Below are 19,459 nucleotides of genomic sequence, written 5' to 3' on the forward strand. Positions count from 1 at the left end.
TCAGTAATCCATGACTCTTCTTGAGGACAGAGTTGCCAATGGGTCTCTGTGTCCCTCCTCCATCCAGTGGAGGCTGTACCCCACTTCCCTGAAGCATTAGTGACTGTCTTCCCGTTTGCATGACAGTCAGGCTGGACCGGGATGTGTATAGAGATCAGTAGCTTGGGGCCTTCCTTCTCAAAGGCGTTTTGGAATCTGATGCTGTGCAAGGCCGTAGAAGTTGTCCAGGGGAACGTCTCACTCAAGGGAGATAACCATTTGAAAGCATCCTTGAGAGTCTTGACCAGAGGTCACCCAGCTTCTGTTACAACACTACCCTCTCGGAAAGGAGAGCTCCCTACCTCACAGCCTTCACAGCTATTAGTCTTCTAAATCATTAGAAAGTTCATTTTTATCCTAAGCAGATCAATCTTTCATGTCTGCTTTCTTTAGCCTTCTTGCACTCCTCCACCTCCCATAACAGTCAATTTCCTTTCAGTGCCAACCTTAAAAATCTGCTATCTTCAATACCCACCTCTTTGCCTATCAAGGAGAAATGGGCCTGTCTTGCTCTTTCTTTTTTTGTCAGCCCTCTTCTCAGTAAAGACTCCTTTCTTTAAAAAAGAGTTTACCTGTACTCTGAATAGGTTTTATCCCAGCTTATTCATACAAAAGTTAAAAACAGCACCAGTTGAAATCTTACACTCTATGTGAAAAACGCTGTCCAGTGCCAGCATTTAAAGGTGAAAAATGAAGCAAGAATGATAATTTAGCCCAACATGGAAAAGTAATGTTGAGTATCTACTAATATTCCCCCAGTACCCATCTTCTGTTCAGAAAAGGATCCAGCCATGTGTTAGGCACTTTGCCTGCTTTAGCTTCTGTTGCCACCTTACCTTTTTAGCTTTCCTTGTCTTCTCCGTTTTCTGCTCCTCCACAAGGTTTTGATGAGACTGCTTCCTTTTAGCTCTTCTTTTGTCATTTTTAAATGGAGTTTAAGTTAGATATAATTACGTGCTGTACACAAAAATGTACACAATAGGTACATTTTTTCCCATATACCATTCTACTCTCAACTCCTTGTAATAGTGACATACATTTGTCCTAGTTCATGAAAGATCTTTTTTATACTTGTACTGTCAATCGCAGTCACAGTCAACCACAAGATTCACTATGTTAATTAGTCCCACATTTTAACCTCTAGCTTTCCTTCTAGTGACATACATGACTCTAAACTTCCCCTTTCAACCACAATCACCAAAATAATTCAGTGCTGTTAATTACACTCACCATAATGGGTTACCATCTCCTCTATCCATTTCCAAACATTTACAGTCAACCTTATTAAAAAACTTCTGCATAAATTAGGCATCATTTCCCCCATTCTGTCTCCTGGTAACCTATTCTAGATTTTATCTCTGTGAGTTTACATATTATAATTAGTTCATATTAGTGAGACCATACCATAAATTTCCTTTTGTGTCTGGCTTATTTCACTCAACATACTGTCCTCAAGGTTCATCCATGTCTCATGCTTCAGGACTTCATTCCTTCTTGAGTAATATTCCCATGTAATATATAGATCACATTTTGTTTACCATTCATCAGTTGATGAACACTTGGAGTGCTTCCATTTTTTGTTTATTGTGAATAGGCCACTGTGAACATAGGTGTACAAATGTCTGTTTGTATCACTGCTTTCAGTTCTTTTGGGATATACTGAGTAGTGGGAATGCTGGATCATACGACAGCTTTCTAAGGAACTGCCCAGCTGTCTTCTGCAGCGGCTTTACCTTTTACATTCCACCAGAGTAAATTTTCCTATTTCTCCACATCCTCTCCAACACTTATAGCTTCCTGTTTGTTTAATAATGGCCATTCTAATAGATGTATCATCGTGGTTTTGATTTGCATTTCCCATAGCTAATGAAGATGAGCATCTTTTCATGTGCTTTTTAGCCGTTTATATCTCCTCTTTGGAAAAATGTTAATGTCCATTTTTTAATTGGGGTGTTTGTCTTTTTATCGCTGCATCATAGGATTTCTTTACATGTTCTGGATAGCAAACCCTTATCCAATTTGGTTTCCAAATATTTTCTCCCATTGAGTAAACTCTCCATTCACCTTTTTCAAAACTTCCTTTGAAGCACAGAAATCTTCAATTTTTAAGATAATCCTATTCATCTATTTCTTTTTTCATTGCTTATGCTTTGAGTGTGATTTCTAAGAAACCACTGCCTATCACTAGATCTTGAAGATGCTTCCCTATATTTCCTTTGGGAGTTTTATGGTACTAGCTCTTATATTTAAGTAGTTGATCCATTTCAAATTAGTTTTCATTGATTAATTATAGGTTGTGGGAGAAATTAATTATAGGTTCTGGGAGAGGGGTCCTTGTTCATCCTTTTGGATATGGATATCCAGTTCTCCCAGCACCATATATATTTTTTCTTAATATTTTTATTGACAAATCATCACATACATATAGTCCATATATAGTGTGCAATCAGTGGCTTACAATAGTATCACATAGTTGTGCATTCATCACCATGATCATTTTTTGTGTGTGTGCTGTGTCATGGGGGTCACATCTCATTCTTTTTCCATATGTGAGTATCTCATTATTGTGGCACCATTTGTTGAATGTTTCTTTTATGGGGGGAAGTGCATGGGTTGGGAATCGAACCCATGTCTCCGCATGGCAAGTGAGAATTCTATCAGTGAACTACCCTTGCACCCACCCCTTGCCATGATCATTTTTAAAACATTTGCATTACTCTAGACAAAGAAAGAAAAAGAAAAAAGAAAAAACTCATACATCCCATACCCCTTATCCCTCCCTCTCATTGATCCACAGTATTTCATTCTACCCAATTTATTTTATCCCATATCCCCCTTAATATTTATTTATTTTAACCATATTTTTTAAAATTTATCTATCCATACCCTGGATAAAAGGACCATCAGACACGAAGTTTTCACAATCGCAGTCACATTATAAAAGTCAATGTTATACAATCATCTTCAAGAATCAAGGCTACCAACACAACAAGCAAACTCACCGCCCTCTCCCTGTCTACGTGGGACATGACTCCCAGGGGTGTGGACCTTCTGGCAACGTGGGACAGAAATCCTGGAATGAGCTGAGACTCAGTATCAAGGGATTGAGAAAAACCCTAGAATGAGCTGAGACTCAGTATCAAGGGATTGAGAAAGCCTTCTCTACCAAAAGGGGGAAGAGTGAAATGAGACAAAGTGTCAATGGCTGAGAGTTTTCAAACAGAGTTGAGAGGTTATCCTGGAGGTTATTCTTACGCATTAAGTAGATATCACCTTGTTATTCAAGATGTAATAGAGAGGCTGGAGGGAACTGCCTGAAAATGTAGAACTGTGTTCCAGTAGCCATGTTTCTTGATGATGACTGAATAATGATATAGCTTTCACAGTGTGACTGTGATTGTGAAAACCTTGTGTCTGATGCTCCTTTTATCTACCTTGTCAACAGACAAGACCATATGGAATAAAAATAAATAATAATGGGAACAAATGTTAAAATAAATTTAGTTTGAAATGCTAGTGATAAATGAAAATGAGGGGTAAGGGGTATGGTATGTATAATCATTTTTATTTTCTCTGTTATCATTTTATTTCTTTTCCTGTTGTCTTTTTATTTTTCTGAATTGATGCAAATGTTCTAAGAAATGATGAATATGCAACTATGTGATGATATTGAGAATTACTGATTATATATGTAGAATGGAATGATAATGTTTTTGTTTGTTTGTTCTTAATTTTTTTAAATTAATAAATAAATAAATTAGGAAAAAAAAAAAAGAATCAAGGCTACTGAAACACAGCTCAACAGACAGGCACTCCTCTCCAGGCACTCTAATACATTATAAACTAAAAAGGTGTTGAGCCACCCTTGCATAACTTGAATAAAACTCACTTAGTCATGGTGTATAGCTCTTTTAGTCTGTTGATAAGTTTGATTTGCAAGTATTTTGTTGAGGATTTTTGCATCTATATTCATTTAGAGAAATTGGTCTGTAATTTTCTTTTTTTTGTAGTATCTTTATTTGGCCTTGGTATTAGGATGATACTGATTTTACAGAATGAATTATGTATGTATGATGCATAGGAATAGCCTCCAGGATAACCACTTGACTCGGTTTGAAATCTCTCAGCCACTGAAATTTTATTCTGTCTCATTTCTCTCTTCCTTCTTTTGGTCAAGAAGGCTTTCTTAATCCCATGAACCAGTACCATTTCTTTAAGAGACTATATTGTCCCAGTTGAATGGACTTGGGAGCCTTGTCAAAAATCAACTGAACAAGATTTGAGGGTCTTTTTCTGAACTCTCAATTTCAGTCGATTTATCAGTGTCTATATGCTAGTACCATGCTGTTTTGACCACTGTAGCTTTATAATATACTTGATAATCAGGAAATGTGCATCCTCCAACTTTGTTTTCCCTTTTCAAGATGTTTTTGGCTACTCAGGACTCCTTTCCATTCCAAATAAATTTGATAATTATCTTTTCCACTTCTGCAAAGTAGGCTTCTGGAATTTTGATTAGATTGCATTGAATCTGTAGATCATTTTGGGTAGAATTGACATTTCAACGACATTTAGCCTTCCAGTCCATGAGCACAGAATGCCCTTCCATTTATTAGGTTTTGTATTTCTTTTAGCAATGTTTTGTAGTTTTTTGAATACGGGTCCTTTACATCCCCCTTGGTTAAATTTTTTTTATTTTTTTAGTTGCTATTATAACTGGAATTTTTTTTCTTAATTTCTTCCTTAAATAGCTTTTTAGTACTGTATAGAAATATTACTGATTTTTGCATGTTGATCTTGTATCCCTTTGCTTTGCTGAACTCGTTTATTAGCTCTAGTAGCTGTCATAATTTTTTTTCATGTCTTCTTAAATATAGGATCATGTCACCTGCAAATAGCGAAAGTTTTACTTCTTCCTTTCCAGTTTGGATGCCTTTTATTTCTTTTTCTTGTCTAATTGCTCTAGCTAGAAATTCTAGCACAATGTTGAGTAACTGGTGACAGTGGGTATCCTTGTCTTGTTCCCAGTCTTAGAAGGAAAGCTTTCAGTTTCACATCATTGAGCACAATGTTAGCTGTGGGTTTTTCATGTATGCCCTTTAGCCTGTTGATGAAGTTTCCTTTGATTCCTATCTTTCCAAGTGTTTCAAGAAAACATCCTGGATTTTGTCAAATATCTTTTTTGCAATCAAGATGATCATGTGGCTTTGATTTGTTAATGTGGTATATTACATTGATTGTCCTGTGTTGAACCACCCTTATATAACATGAGTGAAACTCACTTGGTCATGGTGTATAATTCTTTGAGTCTGTTATTGAGTTTGATTTGCAGGTATTTTGTTCATTTAGAGGAATTGGTCTGTAATTTTCTTTTATTGTAATATCTTTACTTGGCCTTGGTATTAGAGGAAGGTAGTATTCCTTCCTCTGCAATTATTTGTAAGTGTTTGAGTAAGATTGATATTAATTCTTTGAATGATTGGCAAAATTCACCTGTAAAGCCATCTGGGTTCTGCACTTATCTTTGTTGAAACTTTGTTTTTGATGACTGATCCATACTTTTTACTTGTGTTTAGTTTATTGAAGTCTTCTTTTTCTTCTAGAGTCGGTATAGATTGTTTATGAGTTTCTAGGAAATTGTCTGTTTAATCTAAGTTGTCTAGTTTGTTGTCATACAGTTGTTTATAGTATCCTCTTATAATCTTTTTTATTTCTGAGGGGTCTGTGGTGAGACCCTCTCTTTTCTAATTTTATTCATTTTCAGCTTCTTTCTTTCTTTGTCAGTCTAGCTAAGGGTTTAAAAATTTTATTGATCTTCTGAAAGAACCAACTTTTGGTTTTATTGATTCTATTTTTTTTTTTTGCATGTCTTCTTAATTTCATTAATTTCTACTCTAATCTTTATTTTTTTCCTTCTGCTTGCTTTGATATTAGTTTGCTGTTCTTTCTTTAGTTTCTCCAGGTGTTCAGTCAGTTTTTAGTTCTTCTTTTTAATGCAAGCATTTAGAGTTACAGAGTTTCCTCTCAGCGTTGCCTTCACTGCATCCCACCAGTTTTGATATGTTGTCTATTCATTATCATTCATTTTGAGACATTTACTGATTTCACTTGCAGTTTCTTCTTTGAGCCACTAGTTGTTTAGGAGCATGTGGTTTAAAGTCCACATATTTGTGAATTTTCCAGTTTTCAGCCTGCTATTGATTTCCAGCTGCATTCCATTGTGATCAGAGAAAGCTCTTAATATAATTTCGATGTTTTTAAATGTATTAAGACCTGGTTTATGCCCCAGTATGTGGTCTGTCCTAGAGAATGTTCGATGAGTCTTGAGAAGAATGTATATCCTGTTTGAAGTGCAATGTTTGATATATGTCTGTTAGGTCAAGTTTATTTATCGTATTATTTAGGTTCTCTGTTTCCTTATTGATTCTTTGTTTAAATGCTCTCTCATTTGAAGAGAGTGGTGTAAAATCTCCCACTACTATTATAGAGATGTCTATTACTCCCTACAGTTTTGCCAGTGTCTACCTCATATACTTTGGGTACCTTGATTAGGTATTTAGATATTTATGATTGCTATTTCTTCTTGATGAGTTGCCTCCTTTATTAGTAAATATAATTAATGAATTAATAATAAAATTGTTAAATAAGGAATTATTATGAGTTTTCACATTTAAGGTCCATTTTTTCTGGTATTAGGATAGCTACTCCAGCTTTTTTTGGTTACTGCTTCATGGAATATCTTCCCATCCTTTAGCTTTCAACTTATTTGAATCTTTGGGTCTAAAATGAGTCTCTTATAAATAGAATATTGATGGATTTTATACATATAATTTTTTTTTTGCATGGGTAGATGCTGGAAATGAGGATTATATATATATATTTTAAATTTATTTATTAAAAAAATTTAACAACAAACGAATGAAAACATTCTTAACATATAATTATTCCATTGTACATATATAATCAGTAATTCACAATATCATCACATAGTTGCATATTCATCATCATGATCATTTCTTAGAACGTTTGCATCAATTCAGAAAAAGAAATAAAAAGACAACAGAAAAAGAGATAAAACGAAAACAGAAAAAAAAAATTATACATACCATACCCCTTACCCCTCCCTTTCATTGATCACTAGTATTTCAAACTAAATTTATTTTAACATTTGTTCCCCCTATTATTTATTTTTATTCCATATTTCTACTCATCTGTTGACAAGGTAGATAAAAGGAACATCAGACACAAGGTTTTCACAATCACACAGTCACATTGTGAAAGCTATATCATTATTCAGTCATCATCAAGAACCATGGCTACTGGAACACAGCTCTGCATTTTCAGGCACTTCCTCCAGCCTCTCTATTACATCTTGAATAACAAGGTAATATCTACTTAATGCATAAGAATAACCTCCAGGATAACCTCTCGTGTATGGAATCTCTCAGCCATTGACTCTTTGTCTCATTTCACTCTTCCCCATTTTGATTGAGAAGGTTTTCTCAATCCCTTGATACTGAGTCTCAGCTCATTCTAGGATTTCTGTCCCACATTACCAGGAAGGTCCTCACCCCTGGGAGTCATGTCCCACGTAGACAGGGAGAGGGTGGTGAGTTTGCTTGTTGTGTTGGCTGGAGAGAGAGGTCACATCTGAGCAACAAAAGAGGTTCTCTTGGGGGTGAATCTTAGGCCTAAATTTTAAGTAGTCTTGACCTATCCTTTATTGGGTTAAGTTTCATATGAACAAACCCCAAGACTGGGGGCTTTGGTTGTCCACACTGCTTGTGAGAATATCAAGAATTCAATTTGGGGAAGTTGAATTTTCCCCCATTCTCACCATTCCCCAAAGGGGACTTTGCAAATACTTTTCCACTCACTGATCAAATCACTCTGGGATTCATCGGGGCATCACTGTGAACAAACCAACAAAATCTCATGTCCTACCCAAGGTTCCATGTACTTATGGTGTTCAGCCAAGCTATCTACATAAGTTATGTTAGGAAATGCCCTAGTCAAAATATAAATTTTGTACCAAATAAACATTTTTTGCTCTAGTCTCACATGTAAGTTGAAATTTTAAAATGTTAATTACCATCTATTTTCAGCACCCTGCAGTAATGACATTCCTTTGTTCTTCCTCATGCAAAAACATTTTTAAAATTTATACATTTAGTCACTATCATTATACACTCTAGGCATTCCTAGATTATACCATCTCAATCTTTACAGTCTTTCTTTCTGATTTCATTATGCCCCCAGCCCTCCTTCCTCTATCATTCTCACATGCAGCTTCATTCAGTGTTTTAACATAATTGTGTTACAGTTAGGTAGTATTGTGGTGTCCATTTCTGAGTTTTTATATTCAGTCCTGTTGCATAATCTGTATCCCTTCAGCTCCAATTACCCAATATCTTACCCTATTTCTATCTCCTGATGGTCTGTTACCAACAAAATATTCCAAGTTTATTCACTAATGTCAGTTCATATCAGTGAGACCATACAGTATTTGTCCATTTGTTTTTGGCTAATCTCACTCAGCCTAATGTCCTTAAGGTCCATCCATGTTGTTACATACTTCATAACTTTATTCTGTCTGACAGCTAAATAATATTCCACCGTATGTATATACCACAGTTTGTTTAGCCACTCGTCTGTTGATGGACATTTTGGCTGTTTCCATCTCTTGGTAATTGTAATTGCTGCTATGAACATTGGTGTGCAAATGTCCGTTTGTGTCCTTGCCCTCATGTCCTTTGAGTAGAGACAGCATATAGATGGGTCCTGTTTTTTAATCCATTCTGCCAGTCTAGCTCTTTTGAGTGGGGAGTTTAATCCACTACCATTTAGTGTTATCACTGTACAGGTTGTACTTTCTTCTACCATTTTGCTTTTTGGATTTTATATGTCATATCTAATTTTCCTTCTTTTTACCTTTACTCATAGTCTTCCTTTCTACTCTCTTCTCCACACCTCTCTCTTCTGTCTTTTCGTGTCTGTCTTTAGTGCTCCCTTTAGTATTTCTTGCAGAGCTGGTCTCTGAGTTACAAATTCTCTCAATGATTTTTTGTCTGAATATGTTTTAATTTCTCCCTCATTTTTGAAGGACAATTTTGTTGGATATAGAATTCTTGGTTGGCAGTTTTTCTCTTTTAATAATTTAAATATATTATCCCACTGTCTTCTCGCCTCCATGATTTCTGTTGAGAAATCCACCCATAGTCTTATTGGGCTTCCCTTGTACGTGATGGATTGCTTTTCTCTTGCTGCTTTCAAGATTCTCTCTTTCTCTTTGACATCTGACATTCTGATTAGTAAATGTCTTGGAGTATGTCTATTTGGATCTATTCTCTTTGGGGTACGCTGCACTTCTTGGACATGTAATTTTAAGTCTTTCGTAAGAGTTGGGAAATTTTCAGTGATAATTTCCTCCATTAGTTTTTCTCCTCCTTTTCCCTTCTCTTCTCCTTCTGGGACACCCACAACACGTATATTTGTGCGCTTCATATTGTCCTTCAATTCCCTGAGTCCCTGCTCATATTTTTCCATTTTTTTCCCTATATTTTCTTTTCCTTGTCGTATTTCAGATGTTCCGTCCTCCAGTTCCCTAATCTTAACTTCTGCCTCTCGAAATCTACCATTGTAGATTTCCATTGTTTCTTTCATCTCTTCTGCTGTGCCTTTCATTCCCATAAGTTCTGTGATTTATTTTTTCAGACTTTCAATTTCTTCTTTTTGTTCATTCCTTGCCTTCTTTATATCCTTCCTCAATTCATTGATTTGGTTTTTGATGAATTTTTCCATGTCTGTTCATATATTCTGAATTAATTGTTTCAACTCCTGTATATCATTTGAATTGTTGGTTTGTTCCTTTGACTGGGCCATATCTTCAATTTTCCTAGTGTGATTTGTTGTTTTTTTGCTGGCGTGTAGGCATTTAATTACCGTAATTAGTTTATTCTGGAGATTGCATTCACTTCTTTTACCTAGGGTTTTCTTGCTGGATGAATTTGTTGTCTCTGTTCTTTGACATTCAGGTCAGCTTTTTCTGGAACTCTAGCTTAGTTTTTGTTTAACAGAGGAGAATTTTTCAGTTCTTGTTTTCTTGTTCCTTGCCCTGCTTGTATGGTGCCTTTTTTCCCCCACCCTTAGGAGGGTCTAGTTAGGTATTATAGACCCCAGCCAGATTTTCCCAGACCAAACTGGCCTCCTATCAGGAGGAAAGAGTCACCTGCATCGGTTTTCCCTGAGGGTGAGACCCAGCAGGTTGAAAGAGTTTCTTGTGAAGTCTCTGGACTCTGTTCTTCTTATCCTGCCCAGTATGTGGCGCTTGTCTGCCTGCAGGTCCCACCAGCAGAAGGTGATGCGGTACCTTTAACGTTGGCAGACTCTCCCTGCTGGGGGCGTGGTGGAGACAGAAGAGAGGTTGTAGGCTTGTTTTAATGGCTTCACATTACTAAGCCCTGGTGTCTGAATTCCTTAAGGGAGGGATTCCACCTGAGTTGGGCTTCACCCCTCCCCTGGGGACGTCACAGTCTCCAGACAGGCCCTCAAACGAGCTTGTTTCTGCCTATGCCTGGGGCTCTTGCAGCCTGAGAAGTCCTGCTGCTGAATGCAAAGGCAGTCAAGACTTTGTAGAAACACAGCCACAAAAAAAACCTCTGTTTCCTTTTTTTTCTTTTTTTTGTCAGCCCTGCCCCCTTGGCGCCAGAGTACAAATGAGTGACCTCTGCTTTGACCAGGTTCACCTGAGCTGGGGGCTTATTTTCAGTAGTGAGAATTTGTTAATTAATTCCAAGACTGGTGTTTGGTTGGGCTCAACCCCTGCTGCTGGTAAAGTTCCTTTCCTTTCCCCTCTGGGAAGCAGTCTGTGGGGGAGGGGCACCGGCCACTGCAGCTTGGAAAACTCACCGTTCTGGGTGAGCTCGCAGCTGGTCCAGCTGGTCCAGACTGGGGTACTCTCTGTGTCTGGTCACTGACGTGGCCCCAGGAGCTGTTCTGTACTGTTTCTGGTTATTTAGTAGTTGTTCTGGAGGACAAACTATAACGTGCACATTGCTAAGCCACCATCTTGATTCTCCCTCCTGTCTATGTCTTTTGATTGGGGAGTTTAATCCATTAACACTTAGTGATATTACTGTAAATGCAGTACTTTTTTCTACTACTTTGCCTTTTGGATTTTATATGTCATATCTAATATTTCTTCTTTTCTTCTACTATTTTGCCTTTTGGATTTTATATGTCATATCTAATATTTCTTCTTTTTACCTTCGCTGATAGTCTTCATTTCTATAGTCTTTCCCACACTTCTCACTGCTGTCTTTTCCTGTCTGTCTCTGGTGCTCCTTTTAGTATTTCTTGCAGAACTGATCTCTTGGTCACAAATTCTCTCAGTAATTTTGTCTATAGATGTTGTAATTTCCCCCTCATTTTTAAATCTTTTTCCTTTTTTCTTTTTTTTTTTTACATGGGCAGGCACCAGGAATTGAACCCAGGTTTCCAGCAGGGCAGGCAACAACTCTGCCACTGAGCAACCATGGCCCACCCACTCCCCCCTCAGTTTTGCTGGATATAGAATTCTTGGTTCGCAGTTCTTCTCTTTTAATATCTTAAATATCTTATACCGCTATCTTCTCACCTCTGTGATTTCTGCTGAGAAATCTATGCATAGTCTTATCGGGCTTCCTTTGTGTGTGATGGATTGCTTTTCTCTTGCTGCTTTCAAAATTCTCTCTTTCTCTTTGACATCTGACATTCTGATTAGCAAGTGTCTTGGAGTACGTCTATTGGATCTATTCTGTTTGGGGTACGCTGCACTTCTTGGATATGTAATTTTAAGTCTTTCATAAGAGTTGGAAAATTTTTGGTGATAATTTCCTCCATTAGTTCTCCTCCTTTTCCATTCTCTTCTACTTCTGGAACAACCCACAACACATATATTTGTGCGCTTCATATTGTCCTTCAGTTCCCTGAGTCCCTGCTCATGTTTTTCCATTCTTTTCCATATATTTTCTTTTGTTTACTTGGGTTTCAGATGTCCCATCCTCCGGTTCACTCATCCTATCTTCTGCCTCTTTAAATCTAACATTGTAGGTTTCCATTGTTTTTTTCATCTCTGCTACTGTGCCTTTCATTCCCATAAGTTCTGTGATTTGTTTTTTTAGACTTTAAATTTCTTCTTTTTGTTCATTCCTTGCCTTCTTTATATCCTCCCTCAATTCATTAATTTGATTTTTGATGAGATTTTCAATGTCTCTTCAACCATTCTGAATTAATTGTTTCAACTCCTGTATCTCATTTGAATTGTTGCTTTGTTCCTTTGATTGGGCTAGATCTTCAGTTTTCCTAGTATGATTCATTATATTTTGCTGGCATCTAGACAATCTCCTTAATTAGTTTATTCTGGAGATTATTTTCACTTTTTTACCTAGGATTTTCTTGCTAGATGACTTTGTTGCTTATCTTTTCTTTGACATTCAGTTCAGCTTATTCTGGACCTCTAGCATAGGTTTTGTTTAACTAATCAGAAATTCTCAGTTCTTGTTTTCTTGTTTCTTGCCCTGCCTGTATGGTGCCCTTTTTTTTTTTTTCCTTAGGATGGTCTCCTTAGGTTTATAGACCCCAGTCAGATTTTCCCAGACAAAACTGGCCTCCTCTCAGGAGGAAAGAGTCACCTGCATCAGTTCTCCCTGGATGAGACCCAGCATGTTGAAAGACTTTCCTATGAAGCCTCTAGACTCTGTGTTTTTCCTTTCCTGCCCAGTATGTGGCGCTTGTCTGACTGCAGGTCCCATCAGCATGAGGTGATGTGGTACCTTTAACTTTAGCAGACTCTGCCCGCCTGGGGCATGGTTGAGACAGAGGGCATGGTTGAGATAGACATGGTTGTAGGCTGGATTTAATTGCTTCACTTTCCATACCCTGGCGTATGAATTCCTTGAGGGAGGGAATCCACCTGAGCTGGGCCCACCCCTCTCCTAGTGAAGGCACAGCCTCCAGGGAATTACTTCCTTTCACCTGACTAGTCTCTTTACCTCTCAGACAAGCTTAATTCCACCCTCGACTAGAGACAGTTGAGCCTGAAAAGCCTTGCAGTTGTATGCAAAGAACATTCAAACTGTAGAAACTCAGCCATAAAAATGAAAAGAAAAAAAAAATCCTTTTCAGAGCAGGATCCCTGTTCCTTGGGTTTACCAATCAGGAGCTTAAGTTGGTACATTGCTCTTTGTATTTCCAGGTCCCATGTGCCCCCTTCTTTCCTTCAGGGCCCAGATCTTTTCAAGTATTTTGTGCTGGTCACATCCAAAAAAACCTTTTTTTTCCCCCCCTTTTACCATCAGCCCTGCCCCCTCTGGGCTAGGGTAAAAACCAGCAACCTCAGCTTTTACTCCAGGTTCAGCGAGCTGGGGTCTATTTTTAGTAGTCAGAATTTGTTAATTAATTCCATAATTGGAGCTTGGTTGAACTCAGCCCCTTGCTGTTAGTAAAGTGTCTTTCCTTTCCCCTCTGGGAACCAGCCTGTTGGGGAGGAGTGCTGCCCACCGTAGTTTGGAGGACTAACAGTTCTGGGTGGAATCGCAGCTGGTCCAGCTTGTCCAGACTGGTGTGTATTTTGTGTCTGGTCACTCACGTAGTTCCAGCAGTTGTTCTGTACTGTTTCTGCCTATTTACTAGCTCCTCTGGAGGATGAACTAAATTCCACCACTACTAAGCCGCCATCTTTGGATGCTCCAAACTGTGTTGGAGTTTTTTTCCTGAGAATTTTTCCTGGGTGTGTAAGGAAAAATTTCTGAACAACTTCAGCATTAGTTAAGGTCAGGTAACTTGGAAAGCCCAGTGCTCTCTTTAGCAAGTTTCTATTTCTTTCTTTGCTTTCTTAGCCTATTCTTGAAATTGGGGACACTCTGACCCTTGTGGTCAAAGTAAACGCCCCTTTGAAAAGGGTCCCACATAACTGACAGCGATGGCACTGTTCTGACCCACAGTTTTCTCTCAACTGCAAAGTGTGAAGAGTGGTGGCAGTGAGGTCAGCCCACAAAAGAGCCATTGGCTGCCAAACCTCAAGGGGGATGGCATTGATCCTGCTTTTTTTTCTTATAACAGTGTTGTTGAGATATAGTTCATGTACCATATAATTCACTCAAAGTATACAATTCAGTGGTTTTAATATATTTACAGAAATGTCTAATTATCACCATGATCAATGTTAGAACATTTTCATCACTCCAAAAAGAAACCCTGCACCCATTAGCAGTCGCTCTCCACTTCCCCTAAACCTTCCCATTTCTAGGCAACCATTTCTATGGACTCTTGTATTTTGGACTTCTCATATAAATGAAATCATATAATATGTGGTCTTGTGTGACTGGCTTCTTTCACTCAGCATGTTTTCAGGGTTCACTCATGTTGTAACGCTTGTCAGTACTTCATTCCTTTTCAGTGCTAAATAACATTCCACAGTGTGGGTAATACCACGTCTTTTTTATCCATTCACAATTTGATAGACATTTGTGTTGTTTCCATGTTTTGGTTATTACGGATAATACTATGAATATTTGTGCATTAGTTTCTTTGCATTGACATGTTTTTGTTTCTCTTAGGTATATATAAAAAATTGCCAGACTGTTTTCCAAAGTGCTGCACCATTTTACATATCTGTCCACAGTGTAGGAGGTTTCCAGATTCTCCACATCTTCATCAGAACCTGTTATTATCTGTTTGGTATCTTTTTGATTATAGCCATCCAAGTGAACATGAAGTGATACCTCATTGTGGTTTTGATTTGCGCTTCCCTCGTGGCTTTTGATATTGAGCATCTTTTCATGTGTTTGTCATTCTTGTAAATTCTTTGGGGAAATATTTATTAAAATTCTTTGTCCATTGTTTTTATTTTGTTATTTTTTTTTATCATTGAGTTGTAATAGTTCTTTATATATTCTGGATTCAAGTCCTTTATGAGATCCATAATTTACAAAAAAAATTCCCATCCTGTGGTTGTCTTTTCCCATTCTTGGTGGTGTCCTTTGAAGTGCAAAAGATTTTTTAATTTTGATGAGTTCCAACTTATCTTTTTCCTTTTGTTTCTTGTCCTTTTGGTGTCATATCTACAAAGGCTTTGTTTAACCCAGCATCACCAAGATTTATTCTTCTAGTTTCTAAGAGTGCTATAGTTTTAGGCTTAGACTTAAGTCTTTGATTAATTTTTTGTGTATGGTGTAAGGAAGGGATCCAACTTCATTCTTTTGCGTGTGAATGTTCAGTTGCCTTAGTACCTCCTCATTGACACCCGTTGTCAAATAAGTCAAGCATGAATGTGAGGGTGCACCTACTTTTAAAATAGATGATATGGGCCACCAGAACTGCTTAGATTTCCTGGAGGTTTGGAGTATAAAACAGGAAGGAGAGTCTAACCTCTGACCACTTAACCTACTCTTCCTGGCTTTGTTCAGCCTCTTTCCAGGTTATCAGTTCATTATATAATAGCTTCCATCTCGGAAGGAAAGGAACTTCATTCTTTTATTTGCCTCCCAAGATTCAGTTAAACAAAAGAGGCAACTGAGGCAAGAAAGTAGGTAAAATCAGGAATGGAACCAAGAAAGAACTATATAAGTGAGCCAGGGATTTGATTGTTGCTCCTGTTATTTGGCTAGAGCAGGTAGGAATGATTGGGCAGAAAGAGAGTGATGATGAGAGTAAGGTATCACTGAGGGGAGTGTTTCCCAGAAAATTATCTAGTCTGTGCCTATAAGGATAGGAGATGTAAAGGTGAGAATCATTCTTGGCCTCCGTCCTCACTTATGTCACCAGAGGCAGAAGTAGGAAGTACGTTCATTAAAGTCAAGCTCTGCTTCCATTATTTTGGGGCCAAAGAAGACACAGTCTTGTTGTATAGGTCCAACTTCTCATTATTAGGCTTGGGATGGTTGTGTTCAGGAGATGAGGGAGAAAGAGATGCCTCCTGGAGGAACCTAGCTCACAGCAATTGCTTAGAAGCAGGTTTCCATGTCCAGTCAGACACTACTGCTGAGTATTGCAGGAGAGGCCCTCTGGGGATTAGGACATGGCATTTAATGGACCAAAATATCAATGGGATAGAAGTAAGGGGTTTGCATGATTTTGAGGGTTTTGTTGGAAGGACTGAGCTGCAGCAATGAGCACCAGGTGCCTATCTTGCGTGTATACAGGAGATCACCAATGTACCAGCTGAGAGTTTGCTGAGAAAACTGAATCTCAGGTTAAATGACTGCCCAAGGAGAAAGACTGGTCTGTGGAAAAGCTGACTGGTTTAGTACTTGCCAACAGATCATCCAGCTTTGTGGGGTCTGTGTCTGCTGCTCTCCGACTCCTTCCTTTGTATAGAGCCAAAAAACATTTGCTTTCCATGTTATTTCTTCATGAGAGTTGGTTTAGGGAGGAAAAAGCATTCTCATTGCTAAAAGTCAGACTTTGGCAACTAGTGATATAGTTTAGCCATTTCATTTTACTAATGAGAAAAGGAATTTGGAGAATTCAAGTTCATTTCTCACTACTGAGGAGTGATAGAGAGGACTGGGAGCTAGGTTAGAAGATGCCCCACCCCAATGTGGGCCTCGTCTTTCTGATAGGCTTCTCTGCAAGAAGTACTTCTCAAAAATAATGTATCTGTAGTATTTTTTAAATATGTATTGTATGGTGGGGTTCACATTTCATTCTTTTTCCATGTGAGTACCTGTTATTGCAACACCATTTGCTGAATTTTTTTGGGGGGGGGGGGGCGGTGAGGAAGTGCACAGGCCTGGAATTGAACCTGGGTCTCCCGCATGGCTGGCGAGAATTCTACCACTGAACTACCCATGCACCCCCCCCATGTAGTAATTTTTTAAATAAAGGTTTTAGATGTAAGTTTCAGAGGTATGCCCATCTTTAATAATATGATAAATTATCTGCCAGGAATATTATCTTAAATTTTCTTGAATGAATTTTTGGCATATATATGATGATTTTTATAAATTAGTGTTACCTGTTGTCTTTTTATACCATTGTGTCCTTTTTTAATGCCTTCAAACCTGGCTGAATACTGCACAACATTGTGTTACACTCCTAATCAGGATCTTTTGAAGGTGTAGGCCATGTAATTTCATAACCCTTGATTTCTCTTTGAGGAATAATATACCATGAAGGACTTGGCAGCGTTATCATAACTCCTTCGTATAACACATCTGGTCTGTTCTGTAAATGCTGTTGTACTCATATTTTACCCTAAGAATTTGGGTAGTGCAAATGAGGAAAAGTATAAAATGACAAAGGAAAATTAAAAGTCATATAGAAGACTGAGTAGAGGACTGTTCAGAAGTTAAAGTAGAGTAGGAGAGACCTGATCACATTGGCCGACAGCTTCTGGTTGAAAGGGTACCAGGGGAAAACATCTACCGTATTAGCAGGAATACCACAGTCTTTTAATAAAAGAAAGTTCCTTGCCTTGAATAAATTTGACTTTATGCAAAATGTGTTACATCTTTATTTTTCTCATTTCACTGTGGGATTATTGAAGTATTTCTCATAGATTGGGTTAGGTTTAAGTCATGTTTTTGGGAAACCATACTTAATGTTAAAGATTATTTGTGAGTACTACTGGTTGGGTGTGAAACTTAATTAAATGCATGTTAAGCACTTTACATTTTACAAAAACACACTGTACAAAAGTTCAGAGATATTTTAGGGGTTTCATTTTGTTTGTATTTTAACTGCTTTAAGTAAATTACTTAATTTTTGTGCCAAATTTGATCTCTAAAATTACTGTTCATTTGAGAAGTGAAGATGATTTAAATTGGTCATTAAAATTAATGAATTAGCCTTTAAAGTACATCTCATTTTTTTTTTTTTAGTGGTCTTGTGAACAAGCTGGTCATTTAAAGAATGTTATTGGATTATGCTGAATCCTTTCATTTATTTTTCAGTGCCCCTAAACCCAAAGGAAAGAAAGCCAAAGACACAAAAAGATCTGTCAAAGTACCTGCTGAACCACAAATAATGGTAGGCCAAAATTATATTCATATCTTTAGTGGACCTTGTTATTTAAGCAATATAATATGTTCTAGAGCTGTAAATGTATATTTGGTGAGCCTTCTGCCTAAAAACTCTTCCAAAGGTGTGAGATCCTTCAACAGTTTTGCTTGGCGAACTTAGAATTTATATATGCACTACTGTCATTTTAATTTTTTAATTAAAAAAAAGGCACTTTGGAAATATTGGAATGGTATACTAGAACAGTTACTCTTCTGTTTTCCATTACTTTGAAATCTAAGGCCTGAGTGATTATGATTACCTGTACGTCAAGTTCTGAAGGTAATTGTCAAGTGCGAATTATCCTTTTGTCTAGTATATGTGGTCCTTGCCATTGAATGTCCCAGGACTTTGAAAGTTAATGGTTTCAGTTAATGGGGTTTAACTTAAAGACTTTGTTGAGCCTCTCTTGGTAGCTTCCCATTTTATTAAAATAGCCAGTGTTTAATGTCAACATTAAAACAGAACACTGTTCTCAGTTAATAACACTTGCTTTTATTTACAATTCTTTCCCTTCTCAGAGTGATGTTCTTAACAGCTGTACAACTTGCCATGGTGAATTTCCATCTCGGAACAAACTTTTTGAACATCTAAAAGCCACAGGTCATGCAAGAGCACCTTCATCGTCATCTTTAAACAGTGTAGCAAGTAGTCGAAGCAAGAAAGAAAAACGTAAAAACAGATAGAAATTCTGCCAACGCTTTTTCTTTTTGAGTGTCTCTAGATATTGAAACCAAAAACAACTCATATCATCTAAAGAGTTAAAATTTCAATGATCTGCAACTTGTTGCATTGTGGAAGATTATTTTTTATCTTGTAAAAACATGGTTTTGTTTAATATATATATTTGTAAACATTTCACTAGTAACTGAATTCTACTTTTGCCATCTGAATTGACTTGAACTTCTCAAAACAGGTAAATATTGTAAAGTGTGCATTCTTGATTTCTGTTGGCTTATATGGACAGAAATGTACAGGGAGAATTAAATTATTTTAACACATACAAATGCCCCTTTCCATTTTATTTTGTGAATTTCACATTTAGTATTTTACCATTATTTAATGCTTTTTGTATTTTGTTTCATAATCTGTAATAAGACTCAGCTCTTTTTAAAATTATTTATTTTTTTACCTGATGCCATGATTCTACTTACTTCTGATTTTAAAATTATTTCCAAATAGCTGATTGTTGCTACTGTATATTCTTTTCCCCTCAAGGCCAATGATGAGTAGAAACTAATTGAACATACATGATTCTAATTCAAGAATAATATTTCTTCAAGGCATACCCATGTTGGTTTAATTTGACATTTTACTGGTAATTGTATACAAGATTCATCTTTTGAATTTCCTCTCTGTGATTTGAATTGTGGAGGTGGAA

The 19,459-nt window shown here is 37.3% G+C and overlaps 1 protein-coding gene across 1 annotated transcript in view; it reads left to right on the forward strand.

The window, feature by feature from the left end:
* DNAJC21 (DnaJ heat shock protein family (Hsp40) member C21) overlaps positions 1-18,934 on the forward strand; it is a 38,556-nt gene extending 19,622 nt beyond the window's left edge. Inside the window, exons 11-12 of the mRNA XM_077116947.1 lie at positions 17,973-18,048; positions 18,600-18,934. Coding sequence (XP_076973062.1) covers positions 17,973-18,048; positions 18,600-18,764 — 241 coding nt within the window. The 3' untranslated portion in view covers positions 18,765-18,934. The remainder of the gene's footprint in view (positions 1-17,972; positions 18,049-18,599) is intronic.
* Positions 18,935-19,459: the final 525 nt, after the last annotated feature.

Source organism: Tamandua tetradactyla, chromosome 9 (assembly GCF_023851605.1).
Source record: "Tamandua tetradactyla isolate mTamTet1 chromosome 9, mTamTet1.pri, whole genome shotgun sequence".
NCBI lineage: Eukaryota > Metazoa > Chordata > Mammalia > Pilosa > Myrmecophagidae > Tamandua > Tamandua tetradactyla.